We start from the raw sequence: 16,880 nt of genomic DNA on the forward strand, positions 1-16,880 counted from the left end.
TTACATGACACAGAGAAAAGCCACCCAGTTAATTTTTTAAATTAAATTATGAACTTGACTAAATCATGCCAAATATTTATAAATACTTATAAGGAGAATTTTAGTTTGTATAGACGGTAAGCTGACTTTTTAATTTCAGTTTAATTGCCACTATTAATAACAGCTGATCTTATATAAAACCCCAAATGGTTTAATTTTCCAAGGTCTAAGAGATCATCTTCCCTCTATGACAGAATACATATAAATAATTTTTGTACCAGTGTACTGCTGTGTATTTATCAAGGTATTCCCTTAATGCTAAGGAAAAGTTAATTCCATTATGGCACATTACTTCTTGCTTGTTCATAATAAACAATTCCATTACTATCTTCAGACAGGCAGATTTTAATATTAACATTTTGACTTAGACCAGTTAGTTATTCATGTTGGAGAGTTTAAGTAACTCTTACCAGGCTTTTAATAGTCTATTTACTAGAATGTTTATGTAACTGGAATGAGGTCTGCTTATCAGTTAAAAATGATTCAAAAGTTCAATGGCCCATTTTTTCCTCACCAAGGTCCATGATACCTTGTTTTGAAAAGACTGAGATGAGATGATTATTTTCCCTTTCTGCTACTTTTAGTTATTTAACAGTTGAAAGTTTACTACTATAATCTAGTAGGATGGATTGTAACAGGAAAGTCAGACTGAAATATCAAGAAGAGAGTACCTTCCTATTTGAAAAAAGAGCCCAAACCAACCATCTTCAAAAGTTTCTGTGGGAAAAAACACAGGGGGGAAGGTAGTCTCTGTCTCAGTACTCAAAAAGACATTTTAACATTTATTGCTAAATATTTGATTTAGTAATGGGAAAATCTAAACTTTTGTCTAATGTCTCCCTTTGTAAACATCAGAGTAATGACAATTAAATGAACATAAACATGATAAATTCAACTTTATAATTACAATGAGGAAACGAGCTGGTCACCTGTGGAATCATCAGGGGTCCATGGATGACTTCGAGCTGGCTTTTCTGAGGTTGGTCCTGAGGTAGTGATCATTCTGATGCTAGGACTGGATGACCTACTGCTCACCTGCAGGAAGAAGTAACAGGAGGGACAAAATGTAATTCTGATATAAAGAGTAATATAACAAGAGAATATTTCCATTATGAGGCAAAGGACAGACTTCCATTTGTATCAAAAGAGGTCCCAAAACACTTGCAAAAAACAAATCCTCTAAGAATTTTAGATTACTACACATATGGTAAAGAAATTTATATGTTCTCATACATAAAAACTGACAAATTTTCAAGAAAGTTAAGGGAAATTCTCTAAGACCAGAAATTAAGTCTAGCAAGTGGGAATTTGTGCTAAATTAAGTGCTAGCCCTGGGAATTTCAAGTGAACACCAAGGGCCTGGAGCTTTTGTTCTGACTGCCAGCTGCACTCAGAGGAAAAGGTATAAAGTCTTAGGCCTCTGCAGGATGAGAGTGAGACTGAAGAACCCTCTGTTTAAGGCTAAAATGCAAGAAAGGCTTCACTTTCAGGGAAAATGTAAACTAGGGAAGAAAAAAAAACTATGTTACAAGAGCAACAGTAAGTAAATCTGTCTGTCTTGGGTAGTGGCTCTAGGTGGAGGGGAGAAAATGTATCCACTGTGAATCTATAAAAAAAAAGTTTCCAAGATTGATGGAAGATACAAAAAATCCCAAGTACAAAAAAAATAAAAGAAAATCTACATAATGGAATAAAACATAGGGCATGTTACAGTCATATATATATTCTAGAAAACAAAGACAAACAGAAGACAATGAAAAGCAGCCAGAGAGGAAAGATAGTTGTCCATAAAAGAACACCAGTTAGATTCTCAAAATCAACAAGGGAAACCAGAAGAAAAGTAGAGTATCTTCAAACTGTGCAAAGAAAATTATTGTCCATCTAGAACTGTTTAGTTAACAATGAATGAGGTCAACAACATTCTCAGATGAACAAAACTGAGTTTACCATCCACAGACTCTTACCATAAGAACTTCCAAAGCATGTGTGTTAGGGAGAAAAGTCTTTTTCCCTGATGGAAGGGCCAGGTTACAATCAGAAACACTGGTAAACACAAGGAGGAATCTATACACTGAAAATATGAAACAATGGACCAATGACTAATTTATAGAATTACCAAATATGTAAGATGGCACAAAAATCTGAACAGCAATAGCATAAAAAAGACCAGAGATTTAAAAATCCTTGTAATGTTCAGGATGAGGATAAAGATACTTTAGGTTGGGCATGAGTGTTAAAATTTAAAAATTTTTAGTAATTACTAAAAGTAGTAACAGATAATTCTCAAACCAGAGAGAAAAACAGTGGAATGAGAAATATATTTATTCAATTTAAAAAAAGTCAAGAAAGGAGAAAAAAGAGAAATAAGAGATAAGAGGGAGCAAATTTATCAGTAACCATAATAAGTGTAAATGGGTTAAACTCTCTAGTTATTTAAAAAATTCAGATTGTCAGGCTGGATTAAATGCTGTTTATAAGATATATCTAATTCACAGAGACAGAGAAAACAGAAGGTTTAAGGAATAAGAAAAGATAACCAGGCAAAATCTATTCAAAATAAAGTTATGTAGCTATATTACTATCAGAGAGAATATATTTTAGGGCAAAAAAAATACTAAGGAAAGATATGACGATCAGTGGTTCAACTAAGACTACAACAATAAAAAATGTGTATGCCGAACCTATACAGAACTTTGAAATAGAGAAGGCAAAAAAACTACAAGGAGAAATGGATGCAATCACCATCGCAGTGAGATATTTTGATACTCCTCTGTGATATATAAAAGCAACCAAAAAACAAAACATGCATGTAGTAAAACCTGACCTCCACAAAAATCAGACTTGATCTAAACATATTTATGAAACTTGTGTCTAACAAATGGAGATCTTACATTCTTTTCAAGCACCCATGTAACACTTAGGAAAAGTAAGCCAAAAGCCAACCTCAAAAAATTAAAAAAATTTAATATCATTATAAACCATATCTTTTTGTACTGATTCAAAATTAACATTAACAATTTCATGTATTTAGAAATTTAAAAACACTTCTAAATAACTCATTGGTCAGAGAAAACAGAATGGAAATTAGAAAATATTTCAATTGAATTTTAACATGAACTATATGCCAAAACCTATGAGATACACCCAAAGAGGCACTTAAAGAAAAAGATTTAGGGAGTTCCCGTTGTGGCTCAGTGGTTAAAGAATCCGATTAGGAACCATGAGGTTGCAGGTTCGATCCCTGGCCTAGCTCAGTGGGTTAAGGATCCAGCATTGCTGTGAGCTGTGGTGTAGGTTGCAGACACAGCTCGGATCCTGCATTGCTGTGGCTCTGGCATAGGCTGGTGGCTACAGCTCCAATTAGACCCCTAGCCTGGGAACCTCCATACGCCACGGGAGCGGCCCTAGAAATGGCAAAAAGACCAAAAAAAAAAAAAAAAAAAAAAAAAAAAGATTTAATTCTAACTATTTATACGAAAAAGTAGGAAGCAGTGGCAATTTACAAGCTAGGGATCTAGGGATCTAATTTATATAGTTAGAAAAAGAACAAGGCTATGAGCTTCTTAAAAAGAAAGTAAGAATGAGAGAATACTATAAAAATTTTTGTAGTTATTCTCTTCTAAAAAAACAAATAAACCTTAAACTGAAATAGACAAATTCCAAAAAATATATAAATTACCCAAATTTCTATACATTATAGCAAACACTAAGCCCAGAGGGTGTTGCGGGTGGATTCTATCAAATATTCAAGAAAAAGATATTTTTAATCTTAAAAAAAACTATTCTAGGAAAGAGAAGAAACACTTCCTGACTTACTCTGTGAAGGCAGTAAAATCTGATTAATAAACAAGGACAGTATAAGAAAAACTACTAGCCAATCTAGCTTATGAAAATCTTTAAAAATTGAGATTATCCTACAAGACATTATGAAATCTATTAATCCAATTTGTCACATTAACAGATTAAAGGAGAAAAACCATAACAATTGCATAAAATATATTTGACAAAACCTAACATACATTTATTTAAAATACATTTAACAAACAAATTTCAGGAGAATTTCTTAATTAGATATCTTTATAAAAAGTCTAGAAATGTGACATAAGAAAGGAAATGGTATTATAAGCTGGTGGGAGGATGACAGAAGCCACAGGCAAGGAATATACAGAGAGACTCATGGGAATTAATAACGTTCCATTTCTTAAGTTGGGTGGTAGGTTCATGAGTATTCATTTTATTATCAGGTTTCATAACTTACACATATATACACATATTCTTGTATATGTATTACATACACTAAAAACTCTCAAAGCATATTATATACTAAAATGGATTTCATAACAATTTTTTTAAAAGTAGCTTTTTGTTGAAGTGTTATTAAATAACCAAAAGGAGACTAATAAAAGAATATGGGGTTAAATAAAGTAAACCCTAAGTAAATAAATTCCTAAGGAACATAATGTACAGTTTCAATATGCAAACACAGAAACATTCAAATTCAAGACTGCATCAACTAAAATGAGAGGTGATACAGTAGTGGAAAGTACCTGTGAATAGAAATCAGCAGATGTGAGAGTTCTAATCTGGTATCATGTATAATTTAGTTTAAGAAGTTTTCTTTATCTGAAGAGGGGCTGGGGCTGGGTTAAAGTTGTGGTTATGTTTAATGTTCCATCAAATGTTAAAATTCTATCATTTTAAGCTCTGAAAACTCAAAATGGATTGAGAAATTTAGTGAAAGATACTTTTATAAAATTTCAGATAAAATCAAGTAATTTTGAAGGAAAACTGATTTCTTTCACCTTGGGTACCTATTGAAATTGTTTCAGAAATTTCAAAAAGCTTTTCTATACCATAAATAATTTTAAACTCCATAACAGACTGGCCTTTCCAAAACCGTGGTTCATTCATGCCACATTTCCACAGGTGCCCTCTGTTACTGCCATGCTCATTTTCTTCTTTCCTCCTTGCTATTCCCCTCTCTCATGTAAGATTCTGCTCAGGCTCCCTTTCACATTATGTGGTCATCTTTGGGCCAAACAAAGCCAGATCTGGCCTTTGAGGAAGAGGAATGCCCTGCAGTGTGATTTATTGGTTGTATCAGTTCTCACTCTGACCCTGGCATTCCCAACCTTCCACTGGCAAGTTACCTTCCCTTCCCCTAGACTGCTCTCCTCTAACAATCCCCTATGCCATCCTTTCCCAGCCCACTTTTAATCCTGACCCTATATTCATTCCAGGATAATATGGTATAGGGCAAATAGCATGTATGAAATGGAGCAATCTAAAACTGCCATTTTTGTAGGTCAGAAACAGTCAAATATTTGCAAATTCACATGGTTTAGTCTAATACCTTGGAGATCCTAGTTTAAATCTGTTCAGCCATTTACACCTGTGTAAACTTTAACAAATAACTCAGCCTCTCTGAGCTACAGGCTCTTCATTTATCAAAGGTGAATGAGAAGTAGTAGTAATAGGTGAGAAGTCAGGCCTTGGAGATAATACAACCTAAAGTCTGAGTCTCTGGTCAGCCATTTATTAAGAGTGTGGCTTTAGATAATCTAGATTATTTAACCTCTAAGACTCAATAGTAAAATGAGGACAGTATTACCTATATCAGGTTGCAAAAATTAAATGAAATAATGTACATGAGGAGTCTTGACACAATAAAAATGCTCATTGAATGGCAGATAATTAGGTTGTTGAAATATAAAACGGCAATACATGAATAGACGTGTAGCATCTAACAATTCCTTTTCTAGTTCAAAACTACAGTTCTTTTAAAAAACATTCAGTGGAGTTCCCGTCGTGGCGCAGTAGTTAACAAATCCGACTAGGAACCATGAGGTTGTGGGTTAGATCCCTGGCCTTGCTCAGTGGGTTAAGGATCCGGCGTTGCCATGAGCTGTGGTGTGGGTCACAGACATGGCTCGGATCCCGCGTTGCTGTGGCTCTGGCGTAGGCTGGTAGCTACAGCTCCGGTTAGACTCCTAGCCTGGGAACCTCCATATGCCGTGGGAGTGGCTCAAGAAAAGGCAAAAAGACAAATAAATAAAAAATAAATAAAAAATAAAAATAAATAAATAAATAAATAAAAAACATTCAGTGACTAGACCCTGTCACAAAGAAATTTTTCTTTTTGAGTGTATTTATAATCTCTTCATACATAACCTTCAACTTGAGCCTGAAATGTTTTATATTATTCTCTAAGTCTCTGATTCCTCAAAATCATTAAAATTTCCTAAGGGCAGAGATCATGCATATTTTTTATACCATACCCACCAGGATTTAAGAAATTGCTGAATACAATGTATAAGTAAAAACTATGTAATATAGTAAACAACCATATAATAGATACACATTAAATAAGATGACAGTATACGCTTTTGGCACTTAGATGTTAAGATTGGTGCTTAGGTTTATTTAGCTTTGATATATAGTAAGAGTAAGAATATACACCACAGAGAACCAGTGATGAAATACATAACTTTTTTTTTTTTTGCCTTTTTAGGGCCACACCTGCAGCATATGGAAGTTCCTGGGCTAGAGGTCGAACCGAAGCTGTCAGCCTATGCCACAGCCACAGCCACACAGGATCTGAGCAGCAGCTGCTCCCTAAATTGCAGCTCATGGCAATGCCAGATCCTTAACCCACTGAACAGGCATCCATCCTTATGGATACCAGTCAGGTTTGTAACCTTGTGATCCACAACAGGAACTCCCATATAACTCTTATTTTTAGAATGCTGTTCACCTTGGTAAAGCAAATACAGATATGACACGATCCCTGGCTGTGGGCATGGCCCCCAACCCCACCCCCCAAAATAGATACGACATTATTCCTGAGTGCTTTAACCTTCTATGTCTGATAGCTAAGTCTTGATGATTTAATAAGAGTACACTGATATGACCATAGCTATAATTTCTACTGTAAATCAAGAGCAATTTTTCTTCAAAGTGCTGGTAGAGGAGGGTTTCAGTCAGTCTGATTTTATACTAATATTATTACTTTAATATTTTCTTAAAAGGGAGAAATAAGTATGAATATTTGTGGCATGTAAGAATCAATATCAGTTATGAGAAATTAAAACAAGATACAGTATAATCAATAATTAGGTTTACAAAATATAAGAATGAATTTTGTGTATTAAAAAAGTCACTGAACATTTTTGATATTAAAACAAATAATTCTACTTGTATGAATTATCATATTCTTTAAACTTAAAAATCTTTCTCAAGAGAGTTTTTTGCTACTTATTTTCCTCTTTCTAAGAAACTCTTAGCACCTCATGTGTACATTCATTTGTTCTACTTCAGATTTCCTCTAAGCTATACAACTAAGAAATAAGGCTAATGTTTTTAGGTCAAGTCCCAAAATGGGTCTTTTTTAAAGCTACAAGAATAGCAATGAGTTAAATTTAAATCTATTAATTAAGTCTTCATATTTCAAGGAATGACTATTTCAGTGAATAACAGAATATGCTAATATGTCTGCATTTAAAAAAAACTAAAGAAATATTTAAAAACAAGCCATAACAGGATTTTTTGAATACTTGAATAATACAAGGCATAAAAAAGAACAAGTAATACTTGATAATTTTTTTAAAATATCAGACAGGTTTGTAGGTTAAATTTATGTATTACTGCTATCAACCTACTATTAAAGAAGTCTTATTTTTCCAGTGGCTATTTTTTTTTTTTAAATCACTGGTAAAATTCTGATGGCCATAAATGCTCTGAAACTATTAAAACTCATTTAGGTTGCTCCTTCCTTCAAGACATTTACAATTACTTTATTCTACTTTCAAAGAAACTGAAAGGTGTAAGAGATACAAAGAAACTTGACTTACTACAAGGACAGGATATGAAAGTGGTTAGGAGAGTACAGAAATGCCATAAAGAAGTTTAATGCAGCAAAAGAATACTAACTCAAATTTAAACTGCAGGGCAAAATACCATCGGTAGACATGAACCAGAACTGGACTTAGACCAAAACTTTATATTTATAACAAGGAATTGGGAGTTATTTACAAACAAAAATAAAGCTTTGCTTTTTATGTCTCACCTGAAAAACTGGGAAAATATTTTCATAAGTCAAGAATCTAGGGGAGTTCCCGTCGTGGCGCAGTGGTTAACGAATCCGACTAGGAACCATGAGGTTGAGGGTTCGGTCCCTGCCCTTGCTCAGTGGGTTAACGATCCGGCGTTGCCGTGAGCTGTGGTGTAGGTTGCAGACGCGGCTCGGATCCCACGTTGCTGTGGCTCTGGTGTAGGCCAGTGGCTACAGCTCTGATTCGACCCCTAGCCTGGGAACCTCCATATGCCGCGGGAGCGGCCCAAGAAATAGCAACAACAACAACAACAACAAAAGACAAAAAAAAAAATAAAATAAAAAAAAAAAAAAAAAAAAAAAGAATCTATGGCCAGGGCTACCATTTAAACTGACATTTGAAAGCTATTTAAAAACCTCAGAAATCTTAGTTGCTAAAATTATAAAGTACAAAAGACAGATTAAATTTGATTTATATAGTACTTTGGTGAAGTAATATTTAAAAAACATGAATATTAAACAGAAATGGATATCAGTAGATAATGCAGATTTATAATTAATTTATATTAATTTATAATTAATAACCACAAATTAATTAAGTCCATACATGACAGGATGTACTAAAAAACATTCTTTCTAATCTTAAATTATGGGCTCAATCCAATTCTGGATTCATTATATTTCATTAAAAGGAAATTTTAGACTTTTGTTTTTCTTACATGGTCTTTAAATTCTCTAACAGGTATATTATGAACCAGCAACTATTGAAGACTATCATGTAAGATTCTGATTTAGAGCTTTAAACAGAAAATTTTTATACTAAAGGAGGTACAGAATGGACAAAATAAGTAGTATGATAAATTATATTCCTTAAATAAACAATAAAAAGTATGATAATATATTTCCTGATATGTGATAAAAGTCCTTTAAAGCAAATACTTTCCATGATCCCTGCTCCCCTGATGATACCAAAGGAATAGAATGCTGGTAGATTTTACTTTTTTTTTTTTTGCTTTTTCAGGGCTGCACCTGCAGCATATGGAAGTTCCTAGGCTAGGGGTCGAGTCAGAGCTGCAGCTGCCAGCCTACAGCACTGCCACAGCAATGAATGATCTGAGCTGTGTCTGTGACCTACACCACAGTCCACAGCAATGCTGGATTCTTAACCCACTGAATGAGGCCAGGGATTGAACTTACATCCTTGTGGATACTAGTCCGATTTGTAAACTGCTGAGCCACAATGGATGCTCTGGGTTTTACTTCTTTCCAAATGCTATTTTTGTTTTATTTCTCAAGAGTAATACACTATAGTGAGAATAAGGAAGTGGTAAGAGCCCTGGGAAGCACACTATGGGGAGACAGGCATACAAATATGTATTAAGCATCTATTATGTGTCTGGGACTTTCACATGTTATAAAAACGCTGGGCGGCTGGGAGTAGATGTTATGGTCCCCACTAGCAGACAGAGTTGCTGAAGATCAAGGAAATTAAGGCCTTGCCTAAAGCCACATATCTGACTAGTAAAAGTAGACTCTAAAGTCCATACAGAAATCTAGAATGTCCAGTTCTCTAATCATAACAGCATCATCTTGCAGTTGTAACTTTCATAGACTGTAGAAATCCTGAAAACAGATCTATATCAAATACAATTCCAGGAGGGATATGCAGGCATACATGAGAATGTATAATTTTAGTGAAACAAGGAAAGACTCACTCAGATCTATAAAAAGTAAGTTTATATAGTCATCTATAAAAATTTATTATTAAGGTGGATTAGCTTTGCTTAACAATATGATACAGCTAAAATGCAGCATTAAAAATCAGTAAATAATTAATAATGATGCAGACTATCAGAAGCCAAAATACTTGAAACTGAAGAGGTCTAGGATTACTTTACCGTGCATTTAGTTTTATGTGCAAGATGGAGTACAGAGTTTGTGTTTTTGGAATCTGATCTGAATTACTGGGAGTGTAAGGGGAGTAGAGACTTAGGTAAATTTCTTTAAACTTCAGTTTACCCATCTGCAAAATGGAGAAAGTAAAAAGTATCAAATTTATAGGGTTAAGATTTAAATAACACATTAAAAGACCTGACTGGCACAAAGTTGGTGCACAGTAAATAAACAGCAGCTATCATTACCAAACTTCTCTAATTGATCTAGGCATAAGTCTAATCTGCCCAAATACACTTCTGGGAAACTAAGTCTTCTTGGTATTGTCAATAACACATCTTTATTGAGTTGTGCTTGGTATTTGTTGCAGTGAAACAAAATACTCACCATGAGGCACTTTGGGGAGTCTCAGTGAGAGAGTTTTAGAAAGAGCTTACTAGAGGATTTGGCTTTTGTTGAGTGATTCTGAGGAGGCTCCAAGGAAACAGGGGTTCATACTAGTTGGCTACTAACAGAAAGCAGTGGCAATTCTACAGGAAGGGAGACCACAGTGAGGATAAAGCTGCAACTGGTAAAGAAGCAATAGTCACTCATATCTGCCAGGAGAGGACAATGTTTGGTACTTCTGTGGGTGGCACAGTGATCTTGGTTTTGTCTGTGCTTAGCCAATATTTACGAAACGGTCTTCTTTTGTCTCATTTTTTCTTGGTCTCAGAATAACTTTATCTACTGGTGTTCTGAGCTATTGTTTACATCCAGCTTCTAGTGACACTGAAGCCTTCATGTAAGATCAGTTCCTGGATGATAAAAGTTCGGCTTTTATCTTTCTTAGTATCTTTTCAAATGGAGGCCAGATCCATTACATGTGCTTAATGAGCTTCCTGAATTAATAAAAACCTCAATCAATTAATTTAAAAATGAGTTGTATGTTGTGTGGATGCAATCTTTTACATGAAAACTTATACAACTACTTTTAATTAAGAAGCCTGCTGGAGTTCCTGTCATGGCTCAGTGGTTAACAAATCAGACCAGGAACCATGAGGTTGTAGGTTCGATCCCTGACCTCCCTCAGTGGGTTAAGGATCTGTTGTTGCCGTGAGCTGTGGTGTAGGTTTCAGACGCGGCTCAGATCCCCTGTTGCTGCGGCTGTGGCATAGGCCAGCGGCAACAGCTCCAATTGGACCCCTAGCCTGGGAACCTCCATATGCCGCAGAAGCGGCTCTAGAAAAGGCAAAAAGACCAAGAAAAAAAAAAAAAAGAAAAGAAAAGAAGCTTGCTATGTTCACTATTCCCTAAATAGAAACAGTATAAAAGCAATTTAATTTTAGTTGACAGATTTAAAGTTTAAAAGATTTTATGAAGATCAATCTTGAATCAAGGGCCAAAGTAGAAACTCTCATCAGGTCACTTTTCTCTATGAGATGCAATATTAAACTTTATTAGTAACCTCTCTTCCTCTGATGATTGTACTGGCTGGGCATATTCTTTATCAATTTCCATGGCCAATAGATACCCGCCCCCCAATGTATCTATTTAGTCACTGCTTAGCCAGACTTTAAAAAGAATTAATCCTTCAATTTTAAAAATCCAGATTATATATACCTCTCTTCTTCAAATAATGAATGATATTTTCATGAGTTATTAAAAAGATTTAATAGTCACTTATCATAACATTTTCAAGGGAAAATGTTTTCATAATGTATTAGGATTTCTATTTGTCATTCTCATCCCACTGGATGCAGGCATCTTAAGTGTGATTTTTAAGAGTGGATCAAATTTAAAAACTAGTTGGACAATAGCTATATATCACCTGTTTTACAACAGGTTTTACCACTATATCAAACTCCTCTTTACTCTAAATCTTTTGGAATAGTCCACGACAATTCAGGAAGGCAACTGTGCCAGAACCAAAGTCTGCTTCAGTTCCAATGTTTTAATACCTGAAGGTACTGAAAATGGTAACAATCACAGTCTCAAGTAAAGCAGAACTTGTGAGAAATAAGTAGGGCTTGATATGGTGAGGTCAGTCCTGAAATATAGCAATGCCTTTGTTACAGAATATAGAGAAAAGCACTCACACTAGCAAATACTCCTGAACTGTCTTAGAGCAAGACTCTCATTCCTAGTCAAAGGGAGACTACTTGACTAGAATTTCTCGTAACTGAAATATCAATAGCAATAGTAATAAGTGTTAAAAAGGCTGAGCTCATCAAGTCTCTAAGGAATCAAAGCAAATACCAGATGTCAAGCTAGCTGTTACTAAATAACCTGACTACTACTTGAAGTATTTGAAAGGGAGACAGTTGGAAACATCATTCAAAAGTTCTGGGAATCTTACAAAAGCAGATAATCCTGAAAAAGCTGCTATTAAATACATGAGCTCAAGATTCAGGGTCACATAATACCATAAAATATGTAATAAATTAATATGTATTACATATAATGTATGCATGTTTGTATATATGCATTTGAGTATGTAAATGGGCACTGTGAGAAATAAAAAATTTCTGTATATAAATGAATATCAAGGATATTTATCATCTGAATATCTCAAGTGGTTTTTGTTAGTTAAATTAGTTGATGGCTAGAAAAGGCCTTCCAATCTTTATTAATGACTATAAAGAATTTCTAAAACTCCAAGTATGTTATAAAAATAAAATAAAACATCTTTTTTAGGGTGAAAAGTACTAATGCATTTTACCATAAATTACATCATATTGTTTATAACATAAAATCCTATAATTTTATAAGAATATGTACCATAATGTGCTATTTTAATTACTTCAGATGCATATTATACTCTTAAAATCAATTTCAGCACAACTGAAAACAAATCAACAAAACCTTGTAACTAGTTCTCATTCAAAGAATGTGATGTAAATTACATATGTTAGGTCTATTGATTTGAGTAACAGAAAAAGCAATGATTGCAACTTTTATTTACTTGGTTAGTTAAATTGCTATACTTGTGATGACTTAAATTACAGCACTATCTGGGTTATCTATAAAGATAAGGGGAATTTAGAAGACCATCCAGAAATATAAAGGTGAACCTTAACCACAGGGATAGAAGCCTTTTTATTATCTTTAACCCCTGGGACAGAACCTTAACCCTAACTACTGGGATACAGCTCTTTCTAGAGTTTATCCCACTGCTTAGTTAATACTGTCTTAAGGATGTTTCACAAAAATATAAATCTAGGGGCTACAGCAAATTAAAAGATGTTAGAGTCCTCCAAGTATGTCTGCGCCTGGTGTGATCCCAGAGGAGTGACATCTCATTGGGGAAATACTTATTCCCCTCCTTAGTAAAAAGGAGATTCATTTTAGAGGGAAATGTTAATGACAAACTTAAATTACAAAATGAATACTTCCTTATTAAAGCATGTATAAAAACCACACAACATACACAGAGCACTATGGAATTAATCAACCTACTTTCATAAGTTATCCTTTAAGTTAAATCAGTAATGGCATCTGTACTTTTCCCCCCTTATATACTGAAGTTCAAGTGCTAATGAACCTCTCTATCACAATTTTAGGTAAATTCATAAAATTAATTTTGCAGAGTATATATATAGAATAGTTAATTGTTGATTTCTACCCACTACTATTCAAAGACAGAGAATTTGAAAGGTAAGTCTTACCTGACCAGGCTCTGTTCCAGTAACAGTCAAGTCTTGGATGGATCTACGTCTTGACTGCCCGTTGCCTTTTAAAAAATAAAAAAGTAAAATACTGAAATCTATTCAAACAGACAATAAGGGTTTAACTGCTACAGTAGGAAGGTGAAATTTCTTGCTCCTTGGATCTACACAAAATGTGGGAAAAAGAATAAGTGAGCTTATTGTTTAAAAAAAAAAAAAGGCAAAATAGAAAGACGTAAGGAAAGGAAGGGAAACAGCTAGAGTGTTTTAATTCAAAAGCTGCTGGCCTTCAAGAAAGTATGTCCTAATACAATAACCACTGCTACCACACGAAGAGCTGCTGAACTCTCTTCCACCATCTTCTGTCATGTGTTTAAATAGACGAAGGCTTGGGGGCTGGGGCTGATGACGGCATCTATTTCAAGGGCCTTACGTTACAGTTTCTACAGCAAGTCAGCCAGCAGGTTGTAAGCCATGACTGACTTTAACCAACAGGGCCTTGTTTGTTTCAGGGCCAAAAGGATGCTTAGGTTTGAATTTATTATACTAAGTCACACTTACCTAATCCCATTAGTCTTTGTCAGAAACTAGTAATTTATTATTTGTGAACAACAACTCAATTTCCTCCTGGAGATGAATGATTCTCATTCTGTTCTCAAATATACAGCTTGCTGAAATGGGCTAAGTATGTTAATGCTGCTCTAGGAACTTCTATGCTAAAAGTAATTTAATTAAAAATTGGTTTATGAAAGAACTCTACAAATGCAAGTCTTCAGCAAAATGGAAAGAAACAATAGCTGCGCTCAGCACTTTGATTTGGGAATAAGGCTGTTCATACAGGATCTTCTAAGATGAGAGATCAGCTGTCTAAAAAGGAAACACCAAAGTATTATGAATAACAGCTGACAGAATACTCAAAATTCTTTTGACTCTGAAAGCTATATTATGTAATTTCTCAACTACTGGGTAGCACTTAGAACATGCACTCTAATAGTTGTGGTCTGATTAGCAGACAGAATTGATTCTTAAAATTTTATATTTCCATATCCTTCAGTATCTTATTCTAAACCAATCAGCAATATAATTTAGCATCTTAATCAATGTTACGCTATTATTTTTCACATAAGCTAAAAGGACCTTACAACAGAATAATGTTTAATGCAAATAACATGTGTAGTGAATATAAAAACTCATATTTATAGTCATTCTTGAACATTCTAGAATACTTAGTACAATCTTAACTCAAATTTACTTCTAATTTCATTTTACTACAAGTTCCTACTTTCATTCAGAAATTAACAACAAAGCACACATTTATTGAATCAGGAACACTAAGATACTTTTGTGAAAACTTTTGGTTATCCCTGCTTCCCGAAGACAAAAATGATCCCCACCACCATGACTAATAAGCAATTTTAGGCACATTTCATTCAACACAATCATTCTAAAATTAGTTTAGATGAGACAGGCTTGTAAAAGTGTCCGGAATTCTCTTTTCAGATTAGCAACATTTGTGAATCTGGGGAACCACCCAGCACATGTGTCTAAAAATCATTACATCACCATTGCAATAAAAACAAAAACAAGCTCCAATCTAGGTGGGGGTAGGAGGAAAGGGGAATAAAAACTTTAAGGAGGGTAAAGGAGAGCTGACAGTTAACAAATGCCGTAAAATGAGAAATCTTCAAGCTATAGCATGAGTAAAAGCAAGCGATACTAGGCAATGCATTTTAATTAGCATAACCATGGCAGAAACCATCTGGCAAACAGTTCAGACAAAGCAAAAAAGGATTGCAATCAACAAATACTTGTTGCTCCAATATTAGGTTTTAAGTCCTAATTTAGAACTATGAATGTCAAAAACATTAAGCCCTTATTATCACAGATGAAAATTACTGGGTGTGTGCTCAGTAAATTTAGATTGATTCTGAATTTTTTGGTGACTAAAAACTAATTTAGAAACTCACTTACTTTACACTTTTTCATGGTTCTTTGATATGTGCATACCTATATTACACATGGTAGTATAAAGGAAAAAAGAAGTAGAAACGAGGGACAATATGGCAGACAGATGCATAATCCAGGCAGATGAAACCTGTAAATGATGTCCTAATATTTCATTCTTTAATGAATTTTGGAACTTTCATGACTTCTGATAGGAAACAAGTGGTATTTTTAAGAATCACTTTCCTAAGTAACAGCAGCAAAAGGAATACACTATATTCCTAGCCCATCTACCTCCCCACTACCCCTCCCAAAAGCTTATGGCATGATTGTCTTTACAACACTAATACAGAATCCATTTATCTCTTCAAAAAGCTGCTCTTTTAAGGTACAACTGATTTCCTGAGCTGGTATTTGAAAGTCATCACAAAGTCCCTCCAGAGACTACTGGCTTAGGTCCCAGTCATTTTTGTGGTTTTCCTTATCAGTTTCCTTACCTTAACTACTTACTTACATTGTTCTATCTTCCAAACTTCCTGAAGACTCTTTTCTTGTAAAAATCAACACTATATTCTTCTAGAGACAAAGTTGCTGATACCTCTTAAGCAAAATATTGGAAACTTTGATGTCCTTAAGTTTTGAATATTAAGAATTATGAGACACTATTCTTCTGCGTAAAATACACAAGATTTAAAAAATCTACACCGTACCATATACACTGCAGTATTATACTACTGCTTCATGGTATACCGAATATGTAATTTAAAAGTCTGTGTTCTCATTTAAGCTGCCACAGTTTCATATTCCTTTACTAATTCCAATGATTCTGGCTGTTTTTGGAGTTTCTGTTGTGACTCAGCAGGTTAAGGACCTGACATTGTCTCTGTGAGGATAAGAGTTTAATTCCTGGCCTCACTCAGTAGGTTAAGGATCTGGCATTGGCACAAGCTGCAGCGTAGGTCACAGATGGGGCTAGGATCTGGTGGTGTTGTGGTGTAGGTTGCAGCTGCCACTCTGATTTGACCCCTGGCAATAAAGGCCCTTTCAGGTTGGGTTTTTCACCCCCCCCCCCGCGCCCCACAAAGGAAAGTAATTATTATTGATGAGTTCTACTGTCTAATAAGCCAGCTTTATTAGGTTAGAGTTTATTTAGATTACTAGAAAGTGATCTTGGTAGACTACGACATGGTAAAAAGAGAGTACCTAACTATTTCCTGTACTTTAGATGTCCTCCCCTGTTTAATCAGCCACAAACAGAATTTTATTGAAGGTGAGGTGCCTACACATGGCATAAGCAGGTGCAGTAT

At 34.6% G+C, this 16,880-nt stretch overlaps 1 protein-coding gene across 2 annotated transcripts in view; it reads right to left on the minus strand.

Moving 5' to 3' along the window:
* Nucleotides 1-16,880, minus strand: part of MAP3K7 (mitogen-activated protein kinase kinase kinase 7) — a 66,042-nt gene that overhangs the window by 10,004 nt on the left and 39,158 nt on the right. For both annotated transcript variants that reach the window (XM_021082147.1, NM_001114280.1), the window contains 2 exon segments: nt 13,630-13,694; nt 969-1,074 (listed from right to left, as the gene is read on the minus strand). In XM_021082147.1, the coding sequence (XP_020937806.1) occupies nt 969-1,074; nt 13,630-13,694 (171 nt within the window).

Source organism: Sus scrofa, chromosome 1 (assembly GCF_000003025.6).
Source record: "Sus scrofa isolate TJ Tabasco breed Duroc chromosome 1, Sscrofa11.1, whole genome shotgun sequence".
Classification (NCBI taxonomy): domain Eukaryota; kingdom Metazoa; phylum Chordata; class Mammalia; order Artiodactyla; family Suidae; genus Sus; species Sus scrofa.